Source organism: Osmerus eperlanus, chromosome 1, assembly GCF_963692335.1.
Source record: "Osmerus eperlanus chromosome 1, fOsmEpe2.1, whole genome shotgun sequence".
Classification (NCBI taxonomy): Eukaryota; Metazoa; Chordata; class Actinopteri; order Osmeriformes; family Osmeridae; genus Osmerus; species Osmerus eperlanus.
In genome coordinates, this window is record NC_085018.1 from 853,313 (window position 1) to 875,502 (window position 22,190).

General features: G+C 40.0%; 1 protein-coding gene across 1 annotated transcript; it reads right to left on the minus strand.

The window, feature by feature from the left end:
* Nucleotides 1-675: 675 nt before the first annotated feature.
* Nucleotides 676-20,957, minus strand: LOC134007033 (zinc finger protein 501-like). The gene is made up of 2 exons (XM_062446213.1): nucleotides 20,696-20,957; nucleotides 676-2,060 (listed from the first exon to the last, which is right to left on the minus strand). The coding sequence occupies exons 1-2, from the start codon at nucleotides 20,892-20,894 to the stop codon at nucleotides 931-933; spliced, it is 1,329 nt and encodes a 442-aa protein (XP_062302197.1). The 5' UTR covers nucleotides 20,895-20,957; the 3' UTR covers nucleotides 676-930.
* Between the last annotated feature and the right edge of the window lie 1,233 nt (nucleotides 20,958-22,190).

Below are 22,190 nucleotides of genomic sequence, written 5' to 3' on the forward strand. Positions count from 1 at the left end.
CCAAATCAATATCTCAATATACAGTCTGTGGGACTGTAAGCACACAACTTCTTTGTGTCACATTAGCAACATAAGGCTCTAGAAGTGCAGATAAACTGACAACTGATACCTTTCTTACAAAAAGGCGTCATCTAAAGCCAAAGGGTTTTGCCGGTATCTGAAAACTATTGCTTTTCTCTTCGCTTTTCGAAGTGACCCTTGAGTTACCATGGTGATCTATCCTGGTAAAAAGTGAACTGCTGTTGTGACACTGAAAATCCAGAGTTAAACCTGAAAACCTCACCAACTCTAAATCTAGCTTTTGGGTGTAGGGCTCAGATACAAATAGAGAGAGGGAGGTGAGGTTTTTTTTTTCCACAGGTACACTCTTGCACTTTTAAGGTTCTTGCTGTTTAATTGTAACTTGTCTAACTACATGCTACCATTGTTCTTCCCTTTGGGACTTATTTGGTTTTCACAATGTATGCTTCATGTTTGGCTACCCGCAATGTTTGGGGCTATCTCATTGTTATGATCAGTGACCTATGCACTTTTGTAAAACTCTCTCTTGGAAGTCGCTTTGGATAAAAGCGTCTGCTAAATGCATAAACGTAAGTAGAGAAAGAGGGGTGACTGGAGAGGGTTAAAGACCTACCTGGTCTTAAGACCAGATAGTCCAAAAAAGAGAGACACAAAGCTTTAAAGAGTTTTATTCCTCAACAACACTTACCCTATCCCCAAATTACAAGAAAATGCATATTTTCCCATAAGGTCACTCATTGCCTTTTCTGAACGCAGATCAATTATCATTACTGGTGTCACTCCTCGGAGGCCCATTCTGAGCCTGGAACAACCCTGGTAAGGTTTAGTGAAACCATATAACTAAACGATATCCCAGGTATATTGAATTTGCTTTGTAGTATAGGCCTCAGCCTCCCTGCAAAACATCTGTTACATTGTTGACACTGACACGGTTCCTCTCCTGTGTGTCCTCATGTGTGAATGCAAAGAACTGCTTTGTGAAAAGAGTTTGTTACATTCCTGACATTGAAATGGTTTCTCTCCTGTGTGTGTCCTTATGTGTTCAACCAAAAGAGAGGGACGGCAAAACGATCTGTCACATTGTTGACACTGATGCGGTTTCTCTCCTGTGTGTGTCCTCATGTGTTCAGCCAGAGTACCACTTCGAGCAAATGGTTTGTTACATTCCTGACATTGATAAGGTTTCTCTCCTGTGTGTGTCCTCATGTGCACAACCAAATCTGACTTCTTACTAAACAGTTTTTTACAATGTTGACACTGATATGGTTTCTCCCCTGTATGTTTCCTCATGTGTTCAATCAAAATGGACGGACGCCGAAAGGATCTGTTACATTGTTGACACTGATATGGTTTCTCTCCTGTGTGTGTCCTCATGTGTTCAACAAGCGTATCACTTCGAGCAAATTGTTTGCTACATTCCTGACACCGATAAGGTTTCTCTCCTGTGTGTGTCCTAATGTGCACAACCAAATCTGACTTCTTACTACAACGTTTGTAACATTGTTGACACTGATATGGCTTCTCTCCTGTGTGTGTCCTTATGTGCATAACCAAATCTGACTTAATACGAAATCTTTTGTTACATTCCTGACATTGATGAGGTTTCTCTCCTGTGTGTGTCCTCATATGAAAAACCAAAGCACCTTTTCGACCAAAAATTTTGTTACACTGTTGACATTGATGTATTGTTTTCTCTGTGTGATGCATATTTTCCCTTGGCAGAGCCTCATTGTTTTGAGAGTCACTGCCTGGTTCTGGTGCTGCATAGTCTTGTACACAAGATTCTGCATTGATTTGCTCCTCAGTTGTGTTGGTGGATAGAGAGTCTCCTTCACTGTTCTCCACTTTAACAGTTTGGACAAGATATGAACATTCAGAAAAGTCCTCATGATTCCAGTCATGTTTCACACTGGTAGAAGTGAACATGGAGTGTGTAGTTTCAGACTGCAGTCCTTGGAGCTGCTCTTTCTCCTGACTGGTCCACAGCTCCTGTTCCTCTTTAATCTGTGGGGTCTCCGGGAGAGAGAACTGCTGCACATCTGGGGGGAAGAAGAGGCAAGACAACAGTTAGATGTGGCCTGCTTCATTATTCTGCAACCTAGATTGACAGCTGAAGAAACCAATTAAAACTAAAGTATGTAGAGAGATCTCAGCATGGGGTCTATGGGATGGTCTTCCAAATAGGGAACACTCCAACACACCCTGATACAAAGATGTTAAGACTTACATTTACATTTAGTCATTTAGCAGACGCTCTTATCCAGAGCGACTTACAGTAAGTACAGGGACATTCCCCCGAGGCAAGTAGGGTGAAGTGCCTTGCCCAAGGACACAATGTCAGTTGGCATGACCGGGAATCGAACTGGCAACCTTCAGATTACTAGCCCGATTCCCTCACCGCTCAGCCATCTGACTCCTCCTTCACAATCAATTTCACCACCACTATTCTTTACAGCACATTATACAACTGGTAGTTCTGACGTCAATATATGACTTGTTTAAGGTTGGAGACACATATCGGAACATTTATCTAGCCTTTTGAGAAGCTCATGAGTGATGTTTTTCATTATTCAACTAAAACTAAGTTTTTATCCACTTCCCTAGCCGTGACTGAATTCCAGATCTACTATGGTTTCACTCCTATATTCACAGTGGAACCACTGCTTTCAATTATTGTCTGCAAGTCACACGCACCACTCATCTGCACTGTGATTGGAACCTGTGTTTGCTGTGGAGAAGTCTCTTGTTTACCATATTGTCTGAATAAAGGGAGTAGGCAGAGACAGGACTTTTGTCAAAAAGAAACAGAATGCAGCACTCAGCATATTAGTCAATAACTTCCTGTGATCCCTGTGAATCTCCCTTCTCTACATGTTGTAGAGCATTGTGTGGCCGCAGTGTATGTGCTGTATGGGTGTGTATGAATTACATACAGTTGGCAGGGCTCAACATTAACATTTGTTCAGTGGGTTTGAAACTTACTGGCCCCAAGACAGTTTTTACTGGCCCCCCCCTCCAAAAGTTGTAATTTATCATTGTTACAACAAAACCAAAGACTTATAAGTTGTGTTATTCTGTTAACATGTTTAACCATTTATTAAACACATCCTGGATATAAAAAGAACAAAAATTAAATCACATTTCTAGTGATAAAACATTAAAAAGGTAATAGTCAGCAAAACAATTGACTTTTAACCTCAAACATGACCTGCTCTCTTCCCTGCTGACAGCCATCTCTGCACAACTGTCTGGCTGAAACTGAAACCTCTGGTCCCTCAATGCTAATATATAAAAGCTTCCATAGCATTTCATCAGTATGATACTAAGTACCCAAGTCGACACCATTCTTCTGCTGCAGTTCAATACCCTGGGGGAACGAGGCGAACGGCTGTCCCGTCTTAATTACGTGATATGCCGTTGTTATAAGTCGTGCAATAACACGATGGGCATCTACATTTAAATTCCTGACCAGCGTGGTCAACGGCCTCGAATATGGATTTTCAACCATCCGCTTAGCTGTCACGCAAACCAGGTGCTGTCTGCTAGCATGGCTGGTCAGGTATTGTTTTCGAAAATTGTCGGTGCCTCTGACGACACAGTGCATCTTCGTTCCATAAAAAAAGTTGCTTCCGTTTGAGCTCGTAGCTCTACTTTGCTGCCATCTTCACTTTATTGTCTCGCGCCAGTTGTTAAAAAATTTATTGAGATTAGAGAATTACAATTTGACATCCACTTGTCACTCACTACTCAACTCTTGATTTGCCAACTGTGCGCCCCACGAGCTGCAAAGTTATTTATGCATTTAGCAGATAGCAAAACATATGAAGGATGTTAACAAAGCACATTTTTTTTTCAATCAATAATTTGCAGTGGCCCGATCGGGCCAGTGAGTTCTAGTTTAACTGTCCCAACGTTACTTTTTACTGGCCCCGGGCCATCGTTATTGTCGAGCCCTGGTTGGTGTTCTTAATGTTCTCACTTGCTGTGTGTGTGGAAGAGTTTGTGCCTGTTGTAGTGCTAGCCCTTTGTAATGCATGGCTGTGGCTGACAAAAGTCAACAATAAATAATATTCTTATTATGAATAATTTTGCCTCCTGCTAAACTGTGTATAGCTCAATATGGTAGGCTTACGCTACTGTATTTTAACGTTGGTCATAATAGTGGTACTTGGAGAGTCAAATATTTTCTGAGGCGGTACAGGGTGTAAAAAGTTTGAGATCCACTGTTGTAGAGATCTTCTTGTCTCACCGTCTGGAAAGAGATTACGCTTATGAAAGTCTTTAACCCTGTAAGACCCCTTGTTGTAATATTACAATGTCACCTTTAGTTTTAGTATTATTTTTTTTGGAAAGACCACATTTTCATAGCCATTGGGTCTTATTGTATTGCCTTGCAATGCCAATGGATACTAAATGTGTATATAGATCTGGCTATAAGGCCATGAACTCATTCCACCAGCCAACTTTCCTGGAAGCGAATCTCCTTGTTTCATTGGACTGGATATATCAACATTAAAGTAAGTAAATTCCATGAAATACTTTTTTTGGTGATTGTTAGAATATGTAGTTCATGTAAATACTAAGTTATTGTGGAATTCATGCATCACATTTGATTTTCAGCTTGTTTTGTCTTTGTTGTAATTTTACAACGTTGGGTCAAAATGGTAGCTAAAATAGCAATTGCACCTTGCACTCTACATGGAGACATTACACTTCTCAAATGTTCAGATACAGGATAAATACTTACAGAAATATAATGTATTCGATGATTCACACTTTACAAATGGGTTATTTGTTATAATTTTCAGTTTAGACCAGATTTGAAGATTTCTAAATCAATGTTATTTCTATGTTAGAAGTGAAATATAGTCAACTGTTTTTTTTAATCTGTACTTTGCTTGTTTGCCCAAATATCTGCTTGTTGCACAAGGCAGATACTGTTTGTGGAGAGGGTGGCCATCTTCAGCCAGTAGGAGCCCTTTGACATCGATAACTGTGACACCTCAGAGACCTGTGACTGCTCAGAAGAGACCATCCTCAGGTAATGGGGGTTCACCAAATGGGGTCCCAGCCAAGAGGGCATGTGAACCACCAACGGATGTGCTCAGGGACATGGTCGCACATTTCCGGTGAAGACAACGAGAGGACGCTGCAGACACTGCATAAAAGGATATTCTAATAAGCTCTGCAGAAAGTGCAATCTCCGTCTCTGATTTTCAGAGGAAAGGAACTGCTTTTGGGACTACCATTGCACGTGAACAATGGACCCTGTGGTCTTTGAAGTTTTCATTCTGTTTTTATAATATTTATCCAGTTTTTTTTTTTTCATAAATTCTGATTCATCAAAATATGACTGTTGGGTGATTATTATTAATGAAATGTACTGTTATAGTGCTATGTAAACAATCCACACTCCAAATTAACCATTAGTTGTTTTGTGTATTTGTTCTGACAGTTTGAGAGCAAATGCTGAAATTATGCTCCCAACTTGGCCCAACGTTGCATTATTACGTTTCCCTAAAAACTTACAAAAACATATTTTTGTAATTAATCCTTGTTTATCTTCATCAGAAGACTTACAACATCATCTGACTAAAAAAAACATTTATTAGACATTATTTCTATGTTTGGGTCTTACAGGGTTAAAGTGGCAAGGCGGTCAGAGAGGCTAAACGACTGTACTCAGAGAGACTAAAACACCAGTTCTCTGATAATGACTCTGCTTCTGTCTGGAGAGCTCAGGCAGATCACCAACTACAAGCCCAGAGCCCCCCACACCACTAACGACTCCCGCCTGGCCAACAACCTGAACGAGTTCTACTGCAGATTTGAAAGACAATGGGGTTGTCCTGAACTACCCCTTCCCACCCAAGTGGACCCCCCCCCCTCACCACATCTCCATTCAGGAGAGAGAAGTCAACAGACTGTTCAGAGGCAGAACTTCAGCTCTGCCTTCAACACCATCATCCCCTCCCTGCTTCAGGACAAGCTCTCCCAGCTGAACATGCGTGACTGCACCTGCAGGTGGATCACAGACTTCCTATCTGACAGGAACCAGTGCATTAAGCTTGGAACACACGTCTCTGACTCCCGGTCCATCAGCACCGGATCACCTCAGGGCTGTGTCCTTTTCCCTCTGCTCTTCTCCCTGTACACCAACAGCTGCACCTCCAGTCATCAGTCCGTCAAACTCCTGAAGTTTGAATGAATATATAGATGAGCTGCGTGCTGATTGGTTGGTGTACAACGAGTGAAGCTGCGGAGCAAAGACGCAACACAGAGGCCACAGCACTCACTGAAACAACGAAGGTGGAGACTTGAAATAAAAACGTACAAATAAATCTATTGTGTCTACACAACACTGTTTTCAACAGATTGACTAGATATAATTTCAAATTATTATGTTAGTTGTTTCCACTTCTGTTGAAATCTTCAACAGAAATCTTATCTTGCTGAAAAATAGATCTGGACAAACATGCATCTTGAATTGTAGATTTACATGACAACACTGGTTATTTATTTGAATGAGACACAGTCAGGAACATGATATAACGTTAGCCCCATTGCCAATAAACTAGGCTAAATCATCTAACATTCCACCTATGCTCGAGTCAGCAAGCTAAACTAGTTTACATGCCTACAGTCTAGATGTTTCCGCTATCTAGCATTCCTTGCAAATCAGCGTTAATAAAAAGCAGATGAGCTAGAGTCTAGCTAACATTGACTAGACGGGCATGGCTGATGTTTGTCTATACCGTAGCGTAGAAGATCCCTGTGCAGTTCGACCCTCGACACATTAGCGCGAACCATTTCACCAAGGACGGGTTTGAAAACCTGGGACAATGTAAAGCAGGATTTGCTATGAAGCTGTTGCTGAAAAGAGGTGCGTTCCGACCTTATGTTCATCACAACCGCAAGCTGTAGTATGATTTTGTCGGTAACAGTTATTAGCAATGCTAACGTATCCTGTATCTAGCACCTGCCTTTCTCCAGTTCTTTCAAATAGATAATCTAGACAGGCGTTAGCAATAGGCTAGACTGCTATTCGTTTTCTGGCTATTTTTCGGAAGATTTCCTTCTAATGCCGACTACAGCTAGAGTAATTTGCTAAGTAAGGTATGTTGATGTGTTTAGAAACAGCATTCTACCTATGCTGTAACATCGACCCGATGTTAGTTTCCTCAAGGATCACAATGACTCTTGCTTAGAGACTTGTTGCTCTTGTGGTTAGTGGTAACTGACTTAAATTTTTGTACTCGCTGTGATATATTGTTTTTATTATTGTTGCTTGCTTTTTTTTTCCCACAGGTACACTTGCACTTATAGCAGTTCATGTTGTTTAATTGTAACTTGTTTAACTACATGCTCTTATGGTTCTTCCCTTTGGCACTTATTTTGGTTGTTCACAATGTGTGCTTCATGTTTTGGCTACTCGCAATGTTTTGTGGCTATCTCGTTGTTATGATCAGTGACCTATGCACTTTGTAAAGCTCTCTCTTGGAAGTCGCTTTGGATAAAAGCGTCTGCTAAATGAATAAATGTAAATGTATGCTAGATACAGGAGACGTTAGCATTGCTAATAGGCTAACTGTTAGTGACAAAATCATACTTACAGCTTGCGTTTGTGATGAGCATACGGTTGGAACAGCACCTCTTTTCAGCAACAGCGGCTTAGCAAATCCTTCTTTAAATTGTCCAAGGTTTTCATTCAAACTGTCTTTGGTGAAATGGTTCGAGCAAATGAATAAATGAGTTTCGAACTTCACAGGGATCTTCTCATAGACAAACATCAGCCATGCCCGTCGAGTGTTTGGTTCCGTGGGAAGACTATGACTGTCAACATTCCCTGTACAGCCTGGACGACGTGGTCCATTTTCAATATCCTTAGAAAAACTTGGAAAACTTTCTTCTTTCAATTCCCGTGGAAGTAGGCTACACGGAGCCACGCGCAGATAAACTAGTGTCTGAGATCTACGCGACCTCCATTTAGCCTATGTTCCTGGGCCAGAACACCGGTGGGCTGGTCTGTAGGTAAATGTTGGGGCGTGACAAAGAGCAAAAAAAGGTGGAGCCCCGTTGGGACGTCACAGCGGGGAATGTTTTTGAAACCTATCGTTTAACAGCAGCAGTTACAAATTGTGAGATTTGCATAGGAAAGAGGCGTCAATGGACTTTGAGGTTCACCGTATGTCTATTTTACACACCAAACTGTCATTTTTCAACTATGACAAGGTAAAATCGGTTTTGCAATCAATCGAATCAATCATCATATCCAAAGATAATTGAAAGTTACAGATGGAAAAATCTAGTATGTTTGTTTCTCAATTGTTTATACGTGAAAATGGACCTTCTCACACAGACGTTGCCATTTTAAACAACCTTTAACAGTATCAGAAAACAATACGAAGGACAGACCCCTGATCTTAAATGATAAGAAAAATGACGAATAATGTTGAGCTTGATATACTTTATGTTATAGGGCTGGGTGGTTGGAATGTGGAAATGTAAGGGGTGTCCAGCAACTCTGTCAAGTAGGCTCAAGCTTTTGCATCACTACAAGTTAAAGCATCCACATTTTGGATGTAGTTCTCGCTTTCCATGTACATACCTGCACTGTACATGCACATTTAAGACGTGGAATGCCCTTATTGTCCACCAGAGTAAAATCCACTCAACAGAAGCCACTTACAAGGAGGATGCGATATTCAGTTGTCACCTTTGTGCTTGTAGTGATATAGCATCAGAGAGATTATTTTGCTCATATATACACACACACATCTCAAAAGAAATTAGACAGTCATTTGTATGTTTTTAGGCTGTGACTTTTAAGCAAACATTTATTGTACGTTTAAATCACACAAAAATCGAAAACACTGCCATCACAGGGCTCTACGCTAATGTTTTCACCAAGGAGTACATGTGCTCCTAAATGAAAAAATTTAGGAGCACACAAAGAAATTTAGGAGCATAGTGTTTTTTTAAATTGTATTTGTTTATTAAACATAACTTAACACAGGGGCGTCGTTAGACCCTTTTTTACAGGAGCACGTGCCCAGTATAAATCTGCTGCGCCCCAGTATATCTTGAAAGTTTGAGTTTAAAAAAAAAATAACGCAATATCTCAATCAACGCTTGTAAAATCAAAGTAGTTTAACCGAAAACACAAACCGATGCATGTCTTCGTGCTCTTCTGAGCTTGCCAAATAGCCACTGCAGCATGCACACAGAAGTCCAGGTGTCGGACTCAGCACACAAGTCAGAATTGAGGTAGGCTAAGAAAACATTACAAAACTAAAGAAAGTTTCTAAATGATAGGCCTACCGATCATATTATTTTTACTAAAACATAAAAACAATATTACATGAAGCTAAAAACAATTGTAGCTTGCATTAACTATAGGTGTCCCTGCCAAAGCTGATATCAAACTTGTGTCCCTGAACTGTTACATAGTGGGTTAGCAAGGGGAGTTTCTATAGCCTAGTAGTGCATTGTGCGCAACACGCTTGGAAGAAGGGATATGAATAGGGGCCTGTGCCCCAGTACAGTTTTATGTCTAACAACGCCACTGACTTTTACTAACAGTTAATGCCGTTAGACAACTAGAGACTTTCACTCTGATAGAACTAGAACAAATACTTTAAGAAACATGAATATAGTTTATAATATTTTCTTAAAACACTGGGACATTATAGACTATGTTAGCACTCCACGGATTAAAAGGCTTGGTAGTCAAAGCTAGGTAGACCCAAAGCCATATAAAAAGAGAGTTGCGACACTTCCATAGACATCCATTGTAATCGAAGACGGCGGCAGTAAAGAGTGTCATTTGCGACATATAGTCCCAAACATTGTATTTTCCACCGTTCAACCCCATTCATGTTCAGTGTTCCGAAGCAAGTTAGCTGGTAAATTGATCAAATTACTGCATTATTTATAATATTTTCAAAACTTGTAAGGGCGTAATAGTTTGTGAAAGACCCAGAGAAACACAAATATCCGACGAGGCAAAATCCCAGACAATTTTGGAATCCTTGCTGGAATCCTTGCTTGAAAAGAGGACATGTCCGGGTAAAAGAGGACGTCTGGTCACCCACATTTTATATAGCCAGCTTTACTTAACCCTTTCACACGTAGGTTCTAAATTCCTTGACTGGTCCCCCAGAGTGAGTTTTTTATGCGCGTGATTTTGGATCAATCTCAACGTTCCAGAAATTGATTATGACGCATTAAAATCGAATTGCTATACAATTTAAGTATTTATCGGTTCGCATTTTCCATTGACCTAGTTTGCACCCCGTATTAGTGACGAATACTCCATTCATTGGTTGTTTTGTTTATCCACCTTCTCGTTACGTATTTCTTCCGCTTCAGGGGACTGGCGGAAACCTTCAAAGTAGATATTTTGGCTATTATTCTGGTGACTGAAGTATTTGTATAACTCAAATTATACCACCCATATAGTTTGCACGATACTGAGATGAAAGCATGAACTGTTGTATTTCACGAGGTGATGTTTTTGCCAAACTAGCTAGCTCGTAGTGTAGTAAAGAGTCAATCAACAAGTTAGCTGTTGCTAATTTACTAGGCTATGTTACCTTGTTTGTGTGGTCGGATTATAACGAATACAAAATAATTTGGATACATCCAGTCAGTCTAATTTGATTTCTATTCATCGTTTTGTTTTCTCTAGCTGGCTTCCATCTCGTAAACCTTCTGAGTTGGCAACGCAGCCAGTGTTCACAAAATAAGTTACTGGATGGAAGCCAGCTAAACGAAAACAAAACGATACATTACAATCCTAGTAATACGCTAGACTGACTAGATGCACTTGCATTACTTTGTTATAATCCTACTACACAAACTACGTAACATAGCCAAGTAAATTAGCAGCAACTGTTGATCGTCAACCAAATTGAGCTATAGGCGAGACTGGAACATGACTCCCACACACCTCGGCGAAAGGCGATCAAGCAAGCTCATGCTGCTTGGATACCTTCAAACCTTTTTGGTTGGCTTCTTTATCTGGGAAACTTTTCTGGTGAGTAGATTATTTATACCCACAAAATATACACATACCTGTGGCATGATATTGAGACGAAAGCATGACCTGTGGTTGTTTTCCACTATCTGATGTTTTTACTAGCTAGCTCGTAGTAAAGGGTATTATTCAGGTAACTAGCGATTACTAACTTGCCATGTTTAGTCAAATTAAAGCAAACACAATAATTCAGACATCCATTCTATATTGATGGCTATGTTTTGTGATCTCTTGCTACCATCTACTGTCATTAATTTCCGTGTTGATAGAAAATGTATTCCTCATTTATTGTCAGGCCACAGTTCAAGCAAAAATGAGAGGCAAGTGTAATTTGTTTGGAAAATCTGGGCTAGGGCTAGTTGATGGACGACATGTAGAATAAACCAGACTTTATGCTTATTCAATCTAACAACCTATTGAAATGACAAGACGGCAATGTATGACTGTAATGTTTCATAGGGTAATGAAACGCACCACTTGTCATACCACTTGATTGCCTGCTGTTGACCGTTTTCTATATCTTGAACATCTCCCTATAATTTTACAGGTGAATGTTGGCCTGCACAGGCCCCGTTCCAAGAAACAGAACATGACAGCACTGCTGTACAAATTGTCCATGTATAGTACATGGCCTTCTCTCAGGTGTCGAGCAAGTACGGTCAGCACAAAGTGACCATTCCTTGCTGAACATCAACGAGACTGTCAAACACCTAATTCCTTGATGTACCAGCAGCATGTTTATTTTTTTGCAAAGGCTGAAAGCCCATCTCCCATCCCACACCATCACCACATTGCATAGAGGGACTGTAGAGAGCATCCCAAGGAGCTGCATCACGGCCCGCAGAGGACAGTGAGGACAGCTGAGAAGATAGTCAGGATCTCTCTGCCCTCCCTCACAAACATCTATACCAAATGCTGCATCCCCAAACCCACACGCATTGTGGACAAACCCATGCACCCCACACGCTCCTGTACATCATCAAACTCAATATTTTTGCATATTGCTGCTACCTCAATAACTGATGTCCATGTATTATGGTATTAGTATGTTATGTTTACATTCAGTTTCCCTTGCACTAGCTTACTTGTTTACATTCACAGTATCCCCACTTCTTGGTGTTTTGAGGCATTTGTCACAAATGTCATCTTGTCTTATTGGACCAATTTTATTGACCTAATTCCACACAGTTGTTGTAGTTGTCTAGGTTATGTCTAGGTCCTGGAAGAATGTTGTTTTGTTTCATTGTGTACTGTAAGTATATGATGACAATAAATACCAGTTGACTTGTCATGACAACAGATCCAGAAATCCCAAGCCCTTCATGATCCTGGATGTCCATAGTGGATCCTGTGTAAAGGATCATGTCCTAAACATAGCCAGTACATCACTCAACTCAAACATGCTGTACCTTTTTGCCGATATGTTGACGGAAGCTTTGCCTACCCCTACACAGTAAGGTTTTAAATAATTTTGATGTGATATTTTTTATAGCTGTGTGCTAATGATATTCATTGATATGTAACGTGACAATGACGAGATTGTACCCTTTCCTGGACATGTAATTAGCTACCTGAAATGAGTAAAAGGATACGTGTTAAAAATTAAGAAACGTGTTGGTGTGGGCTTTTTAACTTATTAAAATATTTATTAAAATAACTTAGTACTGTCATTACTGTTCCGATTTTTAAATATTCACACAGGTGAATCCACAGTGAATTGATATGATATATTATCGTAGTGTAGCTTTCGAGAAGCTAACTTGGCTAATGACGATAATGTAGGCTGCCATGTTTTTTGTTTTGATCAGTACTCTGCATTGTGGGTGTCAAATGGTCAACGAGATGACCTAATCTTCTCACGAGAAAATACTGAGGTGTACGGGGTCAAGGGGTACATCATCAAGGGTCATATTTGTTGCCGGAAGACAAAAAAATCTAAGATGGCCTCTAGTAGCTCAAAACGAGACGAAAGACAGACGAATGTCAGATGTTTTAGATGCATATTTGTGAACGTATATCTATTATTTCGATCTCTGGTTGGTTGTACAATAGTAAAATCTGTTGAAAGCGATAGCCAAGTCAAGGAAAACGGATAATATTATGGTTTACTAGGTGGCGTGAGTAAAGCGTGAGTTATTTTTGGTTAGCTGTTAGCTAACATTAGCTAAACTAAATTGTTTGAACGTTTTCTTATGGATAATAAAGATAAACTTTCTCAAAATATACAGTAAATTGAGATTCATGTTTATAACATACGCGTAGGCTAATGCTGAAGAGTTTATTGTTACGTAATAAGCCAAACTGGACATTCTAAAGGACGCGTTCCAACACACCGGTGTGTTGGTACGCTCCAGGGACCAGCCAGGACTCAACACACCGGTGTGTTCGTACGCGTCAAAGGGTTAAAGTTTATTGTAAGATATAGCTTGTTAGATTATAAATGCAGTTAGAGCTAGACTGTAGGTCTAGTATCTAACGTAAGCAACACTTTTACTGTAGCTAGCTAGAGAGCACGATTATCATAACCAGAAGGTCGTTGGTTTATAGTCTGTCAAATTAGTTGTAGTTATTGCTGTTCGTTGGCATACAAAGTTAGTCTTCTCTTATTAGCATAGTTAGTACATTTAATTAGAGCTAGCAAGTGATCACGTGTCGGCGAGATCAGAGTGTCTCTGGCCCATTGGTTGCGAATCGTCGCTCGCGTGTCATCATGCTATGTTCACATCGTGCAGTCGCGACTCTGTCACTTGCTTTCCATGTGAAATCAATGGTATACTTGAATACTTCACTTCATCTCGCTGTTGTTCCGTGTATTGACAACAGCCCATCACTCGCACACTGTGCTCGTAAATTATTTTTCAAGTTCGCACATACCTATTTTTAGGCGCAAATGCAAGTGAAATACTCGCACTGTAGAGCCCTGCATCATACATTGGTTGATTTTAAACCTGGAGTAGTTAGTACTACTTGGATATCATCTGTGAATGAATGGAGAATGGAGACAAATGTGTAGAACAGTCAGATACTGCCATTCCTTCAAATAGTTATCATATTGAGGACTTACAGAAGGTCATAGAGCAAAGATTTGCAGCTGCTTTGCTGAACTTGGAGCATTTGGTCCATGTGCCAAGCTCAGCTGTCGATGTTTTTTTAGGGGAACTCCATCATTTGATTGGTGCACCTGTTTCGTTATCTTGTGACATTGTAAGGGAAATATTTCATCAGCGAAACATCCCTGTCGATGAACTTATAATTAGAGAAACTTAATGCAATTTGTTCTGGTAATCCTGTGCAAAGGTCCATACAAAAAGGTGGCCCTCTAAGTACCGCATATCTGCGTAAGCAGTATTACAAGGAAAACTTCAGTGTTGTAGAGCCAGTTGAATACATTCTTGATGCAAAAAACAAACACAGTTTCCAATATGTCCCAATATTGAAGTGATTACAGCAGCTGTTAAGTAGAGGGGATATCATTGATAAAATTGTTGAGGGCCATCAAAGACAGGAGAGCACATATTCTGGCGTCATATAAGTACAGGTAGGGTTGCAAAGGGGCGGAAAGTTTCCAGTAAATTTCCGGAAAGTTTCCACGGGAATTTTGTCTTGGGAATTTGGGGAATAAAAAAATAATAAAAGAATTTGCCTTAGTTTTTTTGCCAAAGCATATAACAGGGAACTTCAATGTAGTTGAGAACAAGACTATGCACGCCTAGCTCAGCTGGACCCTGAGTGCAGCTGGTTGGGAACATTGTCTGCCAGAAACATAAACCTAAACGTAAAACGTTCTGTTGTTTTTGAACGTCTTTGTCATCAGTGTTGCGTCTGAACGTTTCAGCCCTATGCCTGGCAAGTGTGAGAGCGCCGAACTGCGTAGAGGCCAAGAGCGGTATTGCAGACAGAGATTTCAATTATAGCTCGCAACATATTGAAATACACATTTTTGGAGCTGTGAACTTAGTTAAACATTTTGAATTATGAACTATGAACTGAACTAGTTCATTTTAACATTTGTGAACTATGAACTGAACTAGTTCATGTAGAAAGTGATCTTTCCCAACACTGTTTGTCATTACCTAGAATATTGATTACTTGGTAAAAAGGGTTTAGGTTGGTTGAGGGGCAGTTCTATGGGCGTATGTGAAGCCCTCTGTGACATGCTTGCGTGTAAAAAGGGCTATACAAATAAATGTTGATTTGATTTGGTAAACTGAAGCCATGTTCATTTTAATACCAAGTTTATTTGTATACAGTAGACTAACTTTTTACAGCAGTGAGAGTAGAATGTATGTATGTCCACACAAAAGTTGTATTATAAATGTTTGCATGCATGTCTGCTTATGACAAGGTAAATACAGTTAAATTACCCCAAAATTTCCAGTTTATTCCTGTTAATTCCCGTTAATTCCCGTATATTCCCGTATATTCCCGTTAATTCCCGTGGAAAGTTTCCAACTTTGAATATTCCAGGAATTTTGCAACCCTAAGTACAGGTCCTCAAGAGATGGTTCCCTATTTAAGGAAAATTGTTTTTTCTCTGGAGAAGGTAGGTAAGGCTTATCTCATGCTGGTTTTTTATCTTTGGTTTACTGTTGATATAAGTAAGGTCTTGGATACGGTGGCAAACTGCTAACATGCCTGATTGTATATTATCCGTCTGTGCTTTATCACTCACGACTGTCCTGGGGTCTCATTTATAAAGCTTGCGTACGCACAAAACGGGGCTGAAAATGTGCGTACGCCACTTTACACGCAAAGGTTGTGATTTATAAAAAACAAACTTGACGGGACAATGTGCGGTCCTCCACGCAAACTTTGACCCTCCTGTAGGCCTACGCACATTGTGGAAACAGTTGGAATTGGCGATGCAGATCACCGTACTGTAGTCAGACTGCAGAAAGTAAATGTGGGAAGAACAATTACTCGTAATATTTATATATTTTGTTTTCCTCACACGTTTTTTTCACTCGATTTCATCATTATCATGAAGATTTAATCCAGCAGTATTATTTTAGCTTGTACTGAGTGATAATTGTTCCATAAACACCTTGTACAATCAACTCAAATTTTAAATCAAAATTCAGCGCTGTCTCACCATCATATTGTCCACTACCGGAGTGCAGGAGGGGGAAATGCCCGACTGCATGGAATGCAGATAACATCACATATCCTACCTTTAAATAACTGCAGAATACAGTGTATAACTAAATATATTTATTTAATACTGTGCATATATCATCATATGTCAAAAACTGGAAATACAGTCGTTAAGCTCCCGCGCAATCGCTACACTCCACGTCATCGCTATCAGTCCAGACTTTAATAGATTACTGTTCATAACAAAACGCTTTTGTTTTCAAATTGTATCTCAACTCGCGGTATCACTGGCACAGTTGACGCCACTCGCAGTTTTTTTAAATTGGTGATCTACCGGCCACCAAATTTTCTGAGTTTTCGGGCTCCACCAATAGGCTAACAGTGTCTGAGAAGTTGTCATGCGCTATGATTCACCGTAAAGAACAATCGCATGCCAGGGTCATGATTAGATACTAGATTAGCATTCATGAGGTGCTTTGCATTGACTATTTATGGTTAAAAATGGGCGTGTTCAGGGCGGGGTACAATGCTGATTCACGTACGCACACTTGTGGGTAATCTGTGATTTACAAAGGGAACATTGCGTACAGGTGTGCGTACGCAAGGTTTTATAAATCAACATTTTGGTGTGCGAATGCCATTTTAGGCTTTTGGGCGTACGTACACTTTTAGTAAGAATCCTACGCACAGTTTTATAAATGAGACCCCTGGTCTACTGTATGTGTGATGGTGGCTTTATCCCTGATGATTACCATTTTAACCTAATTCCTTTGTGCTCATTATCTGTTTTCAGATCAACGCTGAATTCAAGAGAATCACCACCGTCCCACTTCAAGCCAAGTTTCTAGTATCCGAAATTATTTTCGAATATCCGGATAATCTATTTTTATTAATGCGGTTCCGTTAGCCTGACATGACGCAAAGCACACAGTAAACACATGAACCACCAAACATGCTGGCAATAATTGGGACTGTTAAGCTATTAGATTAAATAAGGATGAATAAAGAAAAAAAATGAAAGATCAATTTACGAAAAGACAATGAACTTGAAAAAACGCTGCGTCTTCAGCTCTGAGCTATTATGTGTAATAAAAAGTAAAAAAAAATACATTGGACAAAATTAAACACATTGGGTAGGCTATCCTCGATAAAAACGAAAGACACACATGGAGAAATATTGCATATTAACTTGGATATTAACTTGGAACCGGAATCCTAGGATACGGTACTCCACCACACAATGTAAACATAAATAGCCGATTATGCTAGCTCTACATGGCTACTGGTAAAAAAATAAATAAGCCACAACTGCATTAGCCATACGCATTTTTATTCAGGAAAATGAGCATATAAACAGGGGAGAGGCGAGTACGGAGTCGATATACGAGCAGGCCGGTGTAGAAACGATTCTGCAGGAACTGAGGTTGCGGCGAGGTACCTACTGCATAGCCAGGAAACTAAGTTTCTTGTAGCGCCAAATGAAATGAAAGGAGACTCGCAGCAGAACGCAGGGTCACGTAGCATACCTTTTTTGATGGTTTTCATCATTTCTAACGTCACAACTATTAGAATTCACACCACGACGCAACGGTTTTTCATTAAAAAAACGTTAAAAAAACGTTTTTTAATTAAACTATGCTCATAAGTATTCGAAAAAAGTATTTGAATACTAACTTACTTTAGGATATCCGGATATTCGATTAACCACGCCCATCCCTAACCAGTAGTTGACTTAAAAATGAAGCAAGTGCTAAACTAAGAAGCTAATAAAAAAAATCTTTCAGTTTGATGATATAGATGCCAGACGAGAGTGTATCATCAAGGGAATCTGTATCTACATGGGTGAAGATCCAGAAAACCTTGTGAAGCAATATGTGGTATGTGGTAGGATATAAGCATCCAAAACAGCATGCCATGGGACCTTTAACAAATCTGAGACATGACTTTAGGCTGTCTAATTGTGATGGGTATGTGATATTTTCAATGTATTTTCTTTATAAGTCACTGACTATTTAAAGTTTGTGACATTATTTAAATAAACAAGAAAACATCCCACGTTTAATTGGTTAAATTAATTGTAGTTACAGCACTATATATCTTCCCACACAACTACTGTTCTGTCAAAAAAATTGTGTCTGTGTTTATTAATTTGTTTCTTGATTGGTCTCATTTACTGGCCTTTTTTTTTTTTACAGGGCATGGGTGAAGACGCCATCAACGAGGCCATGGAAGACACCACTGTGGGAATTTATGTTCTGAAAGAACATGCTTGTGATGAACCAGAGGACATCGGCATTGTCCTTGAAGGCATCAAGGTGTTGCAAGAACTGGACAATGTAGCATTAGCGGTTGCAATGCTTTTTGGACTAATGTATGCCCTGAACTTCAGCTACCCTGCTGACCTTCGTTATACCTTTGAGGTAAATCTCATGGAACTTGATGGAGGGAAACTTTCAGTGAAAGGGTCAGAGAGACTGTGCCGTCAGCCAAACGGTGTAGTTGTTCCTAAAAAGCATTGTTGGTATGGCTAGTTTTGTTTGTTTGAATTAACTGGACAGGATTTGCATCTTTTTGCTCTCTAGAAAACAGGCTCTTTTAGTAAAGACTTAGCTCTCAGCAATAAACCAAAATGCATCTTTGGTACTGCTATAGCAAATGAACCGCTTTTTCCTTAAGAAAACAATTTTAAGAGACAACATTGTTCTCTTCTTCTTCTTCTTTTGTATTCTAAATTGTAATACAGAACTTGAGTACAAAACTCAGACTCTGCCTTTTTTGTCAATGCAAATCATTTCAACATACAACTGTATTTACACACACATGCAACAAGGAACCGATGGCTAAAATACATTTGGATAGAGCTAACTTAGAGCTAACTAATCTAACAAATCATGTTAGATTTAAAGCAGTGTTTCCGCTATGTTGATTTTTCTGTGGCGGCCCGCCACGGTATCAGAAATAGGGCTGTACAAAATTTTAGGCCGTCTATCAGCAGTGATTGTTAGAAAGCGTATCGGAGGATTGCACGGACACGCGCTTCACAGCGCAGTTGAGATTGCGTGTGTGCGTCCTTGAGAACTGTAGAGCTAAGTCGTATAACTTATGTTGTCAGGCTGTTATTGTATTAGTCTATAGTTCTTGCTAATTTAAATTAAGTTAACTGGTGATTTTCGTTGTTTATAGACTATTCTTCCCCTGCTAGCGAAATTGCACATGTCGATTCGATAGCTGCCCTTGCTCATGTTTGTATTTTAGGTGCATTACTATGCTGAAGTAGTTTTAATTAATAAATAGTGGGTATATTGTTATACTGTTATATTATTGGGTCGGACAGACCTAAACCCCACTGCAAAAAAAAAATCCTAGAGGAAACACAGTTAAAGACCCCCCACTCGGGTACCAGGGACATGATGCAATTGCCTTAAAGTTACATAATACCTTTACATAATACTACCGTTAAGAAATCAAGTTGCAGTTACACTCTAAAATCAGGTATCCTGGACATGATGAAATTACTTAACATTACACAATAAATTCATATTACTGTAACGTAAAAATAATATGTTAAATTAACACAATTTTAATAGACAGTCTAATGTGAATAAAATGTGTTGGTTTGACAAGAAATAAGCAATAGAGAGAGAAAAGGTGTGTCCGTTAGCCACATTCTGATCATGTGAGACCGATGTACACATTAAAATCAAGTAAATTCAAAATACATTTTTTCCCAGTGTGGGGCTGCTTCTCTGGCAATGTGTGATTTGTCTTTAACAAGAAGCGGTGGCTTCGTTCCCTCTATGGCTCTGGTTCAGAAGAGCGGCAAAACTTTGAACCAGTTTGTGACGTTTGAAGCATTGAACGTCATCTATCACGTGGTTATCGTAATTTGACCCCCAAAACACTTTCGAAACTGCGTATTGATTTTGCGACACAAGCATCGATGCGCCAGTGCCATACGTACCATCCCTACAAATTGGTTTTTAAAAATCACCAGAGAATGCAGGAAATTAAGTATTTAACACTCCAAATCTCCTGGGGGACAACCCCCAGACTCCCGCTTAATTATTTTCCCACGACATGGGGGCCACTGCCAAGGTGTCCCTTATTTGACCACATTGGAGGTGGCAACCCTCGTCGTGGAGCAAGAATGTTGTTTCGCGTTTGTTACTATATGGTTTGAATGACGAGTTTTAAGGACTTTGTGTTGAGAATAACATCAATATTTACAAAGATAACCGACAGTTTTCTCTTAAATTCTATAACAAAAAAAAGTACAATGTGAGACGTATGGCACAACATCTGCGTTCCACAGCCTACACTTGTCAGTTGGTTAGCCTTGGCCAAAAATGACGAGTTCTATTGCCCATCATACAGTACCATCGTCCATTACCAAAACAAACGGGTATCACTACATCTGCTAAATATTTAATACCCTCATTTTGACACAACACCTGGTGCTGGGTCTGACCGTGCTACATCAAATAAGACATAGCTCTAATAAACACAGACAATCATAATCAACTGTAGATATTAGTATCAAACCTGTTCGATGAAGCTTGATATCAGGTTGAGTACTAGTAACATTGTCCAACAGCCGTTGGAGTCGCGCGCTCTCCTCTTTCGAACGGGAAATCTCCCCTTCGAACTCGGCAAACGACTTTTCAGCTGCCCTAAATATCTCCAAAGTGGCCGTTGTTAATCGCTGAGTGATAAAATCCCTGAACAAATCTAGTTTTGACATTTTTGTGGTAACAAAACTCGGACAGTTTACAAAACTTTAGCACGAAGAACGTATCTTTCTCCTTCCAGCGAGTTCTTTCTAGCCGGATGTAAACAACTCAAGTTGTTCCGGTGATCAGTTCACTGGCTTCTTCGAACTTACAGATCCTAGCGCCATCTGCTGTGGTGGAGTTACATCATTCGTTGCTTGACTGCATAGACCAGGGGTGGGGAACCTTTTTTCTGCCAAGGGCCATTTGGATATTTATAAAATCATTCGGGGGCCGTACATAATTACCAACTTAAAAATGTGCCTGCTATATTTGGTCAAACATTTAATTAACTCACCCCTAATGTGATGCCTGGAACTGCTTCTCTCGTGAGGTTTGTGATGTTAGCTGGCACGGATGCAGCCTGCTTTGACTAGGGGTGCATCGAAAATGTCTTGGGGGGTATCATGATTACGGAAAGGGATATTATTTTTTATATTGCTACCATTTTTGAGACTGCTTATCGATCTGAGTGTTAATCAGGAGCAGAGCCATACGTTGTAAACATTCGGGGCTTAAGGCCGATTTATACTTCTCCGTTTTTACGGAGACGGACACAGGGAACGTCCTCTCCGACGAGGAATTCCCTCTCCGTGCCCTCTCCGAGCCCCTCGGAGAGCTCTACCTGATTTTCCTGACTATCCGTCTGTCCGTCAGTCATTTTACCGATACCCCTTGGCTGTGATTGGTCCGTATTAAGAACCGCTTGCGTCAGGGGAGGGGTTGCCGTGATAAACAGGACGAACAGAATCCTTTGACCGCCATTGCTGTACGTTTTTACAATTCATATTTCAGCTAAACAGTACATGTAAATCAGCATCTGAATTAAAATGTGACGAGAAATGGGCAGTGTAGTTGCTGAAAATGTGCGTATTTTATTGATGAAACGGCCGACTCCGTCCGTCCGTCTGTCCGTAACCGAGTCGGAAAAGTATAAAGGCCAAATTATACTTGACTTGACGACTCTGTTATGGACAGACGCACGCACGGAGTCGGACGGATTGGTTGAATTTATAGTACTCCGAAGGTTGTGGGTGCTGAAAACAAATCACTTCCAGAAGAGCAGTTGGGGCTGCACTGCGATGCTAACTAGGTTATCGAAAAGTTATAGCAAATTTACAAATTAGCTGTTTCATCAATAAAATAAGCACATTTTCAGCAAATACACTGCCCATTTCTCGTCACATTTTAATTCAGATGCTGATTTACATGTACTGTTTAGCTGAAATATGAATTGTAAAAACGTACAACAATGTCGGTCAAAGGAT